General features: G+C 60.4%; 1 protein-coding gene across 1 annotated transcript in view; it reads left to right on the top strand.

The window, feature by feature from the left end:
- Positions 1–131: 131 nt before the first annotated feature.
- The window catches only part of LTBR (lymphotoxin beta receptor (TNFR superfamily, member 3)), a 7,104-nt gene continuing 4,735 nt past the window's right edge, over positions 132–2,500 (top strand). Inside the window, exons 1-6 of the mRNA XM_012637881.1 lie at positions 132–413; positions 545–641; positions 978–1,103; positions 1,181–1,333; positions 1,713–1,809; positions 1,968–2,065. Coding sequence (XP_012493335.1) covers positions 318–413; positions 545–641; positions 978–1,103; positions 1,181–1,333; positions 1,713–1,809; positions 1,968–2,065 — 667 coding nt within the window. The 5' untranslated portion in view covers positions 132–317. The remainder of the gene's footprint in view (positions 414–544; positions 642–977; positions 1,104–1,180; positions 1,334–1,712; positions 1,810–1,967; positions 2,066–2,500) is intronic.

Genomic DNA, 2,500 nt, shown 5'->3' with positions numbered 1-2,500 from the left:
GCAGCCAAGCCTGTTCCTCTTCCCTGGTCGCTTGCGATTGCAACAGGCCAGCCCTCCGCTCCCAGCGCTCCCTGTCCCCGCCCCGCGGCCAGCTCGCTCCACTCCCACTTCCTGAGCCCAGCGGCCCCTGGAGCCCTGGAGGCCAGGCCCGGCCGCTCCCGGCCCCCCGGGGGCACGTCAGCCCTGAGTCCTGTCCTAGCCGCTGGGCTCTGGAAGCCGCCACCACCGCCGCCACCGTAGCTGCCCAGGACAACGGGCCTCCCACCTTCCTCCCAGGCCCCCGCCCGCCCGTCTGGCTGACTGGCCGAGTGGCCGCCATGCGCCTGCCTTGGGCCGCCACTGCTGGCGGCCTGGCCTGGGGGCCACTAGTGCTGGGTCTCTGCGGGATCCTGACAGCATCCCAGCCGCTACTGGTGAGGGAGGGCCGGTGGGGACGGGTGAGGGCAGGGAAGAGGGGCATGGGCAGCCCTCTCTGTGGCCCCTCTGCCCTCCCAAGCCAACCCTTGATTAATTCTTCTCCCCTCACCTCCATCTCACACTGAAGGTGCCCCCGTACAGCTCCGAGAACCAGACCTGCAGGGACCAGGAAAAGGAGTACTACGAGCTCAGGCACCAGGTCTGCTGCTCCCGCTGCCCACCAGGTGAGAGCAATGGCTGGAGGAAGCCTGGGACATGGAGGTGGGTTCCAGGGCGCTCAGGCCCCCTTGCTGCCTCAGAGGCAAGGTGGACACTGTCCGCCAGGACAACTAGCTGGCAAAGACAGAGCGCGAGGAACTGGCCGTCCATCCTTTGCAGGCTCTGCAATTTGCCCCCTTCACTGGGCCTCCTGGCTCTGTCCCTCACTGAGAGGTAGCTGGAGGGCCAGGGCAGGGTGATGGGGAGAGAGACTGAGGCACAGGCCCGGGTCCCACAGTGAGCAGCAAAGGTAAAGGTGAAACCCTGTCTCCTGACCTCCTACTGCCCCACTTGCATCCTAGGCACCTATGTCTCAACTAAATGCAGCCGCAGCCGGGACACGGTTTGCACCACATGCGCTGAAAATTCCTACAATGAGCACTGGAACTACCTCTCCTTCTGCCAGCTGTGCCGCCCCTGCGACCCTGGTGAGCGGGGATGCGCCCGGTGGGGGTAGGAGCTCCTGGAGCACAGCCCTTCCCTGAGCCCTCCCTCTCCCCACCAGTGATGGGCCTCGAGGAGATTGCACCTTGCACTAACAAGCAGAAAACCCAGTGCCGCTGCCAGCCTGGAATGTTCTGCGCAGCTTGGGCCCTTGAGTGTACCCACTGCGAGCTACTTTCTGATTGCCCACCTGGTACTGAAGCCGAGTTCAAAGGTCAGAGGTCACTGAGGGGGTTGGGTGCCGATGATCTTGCATGAGGGCAGGGAAGATGAAACTGTGTCCGTAGTGACCCCGCAGGTAGTTCTTGGCATAAAATGCCTCTTCTCATTCTGTGCAAAAGGCTCACAGAAGGGGTCTGCAGAGAAAGGGAATTGGGACAGATGCAGGGGACGCAGGAGGGGAGCTCTCTCAGCACTAGGAAAGCTTGAGCAAAATGGCGAGCAGCAAAGTGGAGCTCGGGACAGGCAGGAGCGACAGAGTGGGATGAGTGGGCCAGCAGCAGGCCATCCAGGGGGCATAAAGGAAGCTCACAGCTGGGCAGACGGCTCCCTTCTGCTCATTCGCTCCAGCTGGCTTGCCTTTCTCTTGCCAGATACTGTTGGGGAGGCTGACAACCACTGCGTCCCCTGCAAGGCAGGCCACTTCCAGAACACCTCCTCCCCCAGCGCGCGCTGCCAGCCCCACACCAGGTGAGTGCGCCTCACCCACGCTCTTCCACCCTCTGAGAAGCACCCCCATTCTTGACACCATGGGCCCCCTCGCCACTTCCAGCCGCATATGCCCACTAGAGTTGGGGTACTTGTGGATGGGAGCAGGGAGAGGTCATAGTCCTCTCTTTCCTCTGCAGGTGTGAGGACCTGGGCCTGGTGGAGGCAGCTCCAGGCACCGCCCAGTCTGACAGAAGCTGCGGAAATTCATCAGAGCCACTGCCCCCCGAGATGCCAGGTGAGGCCAGGGCTGAGAGACACAAGGGGGTATCTGGGAAAATGCCTTCATCCCCACCCCCATCTAAAAAATGGGGAAAAGATGAATCCTTCCCTCCCAGAATTGGGGCAAGAAGAAAAGTTCCTTAAAGAGAAATTGGAGTATTCCAGACTAGTTTTCTTACACACACACTTTTTTTTTTGAGACAGAGTCTCACTGTGTTGCCCGGGCTAGAGTGCCGTGGCTTCAGCCTAACTCACAGCAACCTCAAACTCCTGGGCTCAAGCAATCCTTCTGCCTCAACCTCCCGAGTAGCTGGGACTACAGGCATGTGCCACCAGGCCTGGCTAATTTTTTCTATACATTTTTAGTTGTCCGATTAATTTCTTTCTATTTTTAGTAGGGACAGGGTCTCACTCTTGCTCAGGCTGGTCTCGAACTCCCGAGCTCAAACAA

The sequence above is a fragment of the Propithecus coquereli genome, unplaced genomic scaffold, assembly GCF_000956105.1.
Source record: "Propithecus coquereli isolate 6110/MARCELLA unplaced genomic scaffold, Pcoq_1.0 Scaffold124, whole genome shotgun sequence".
NCBI classification, from domain to species: Eukaryota; Metazoa; Chordata; class Mammalia; order Primates; family Indriidae; genus Propithecus; species Propithecus coquereli.
The sequence above is the reverse complement of the archived record's forward strand: the minus strand, read 5'-3'. Positions and strand labels throughout refer to the sequence as shown.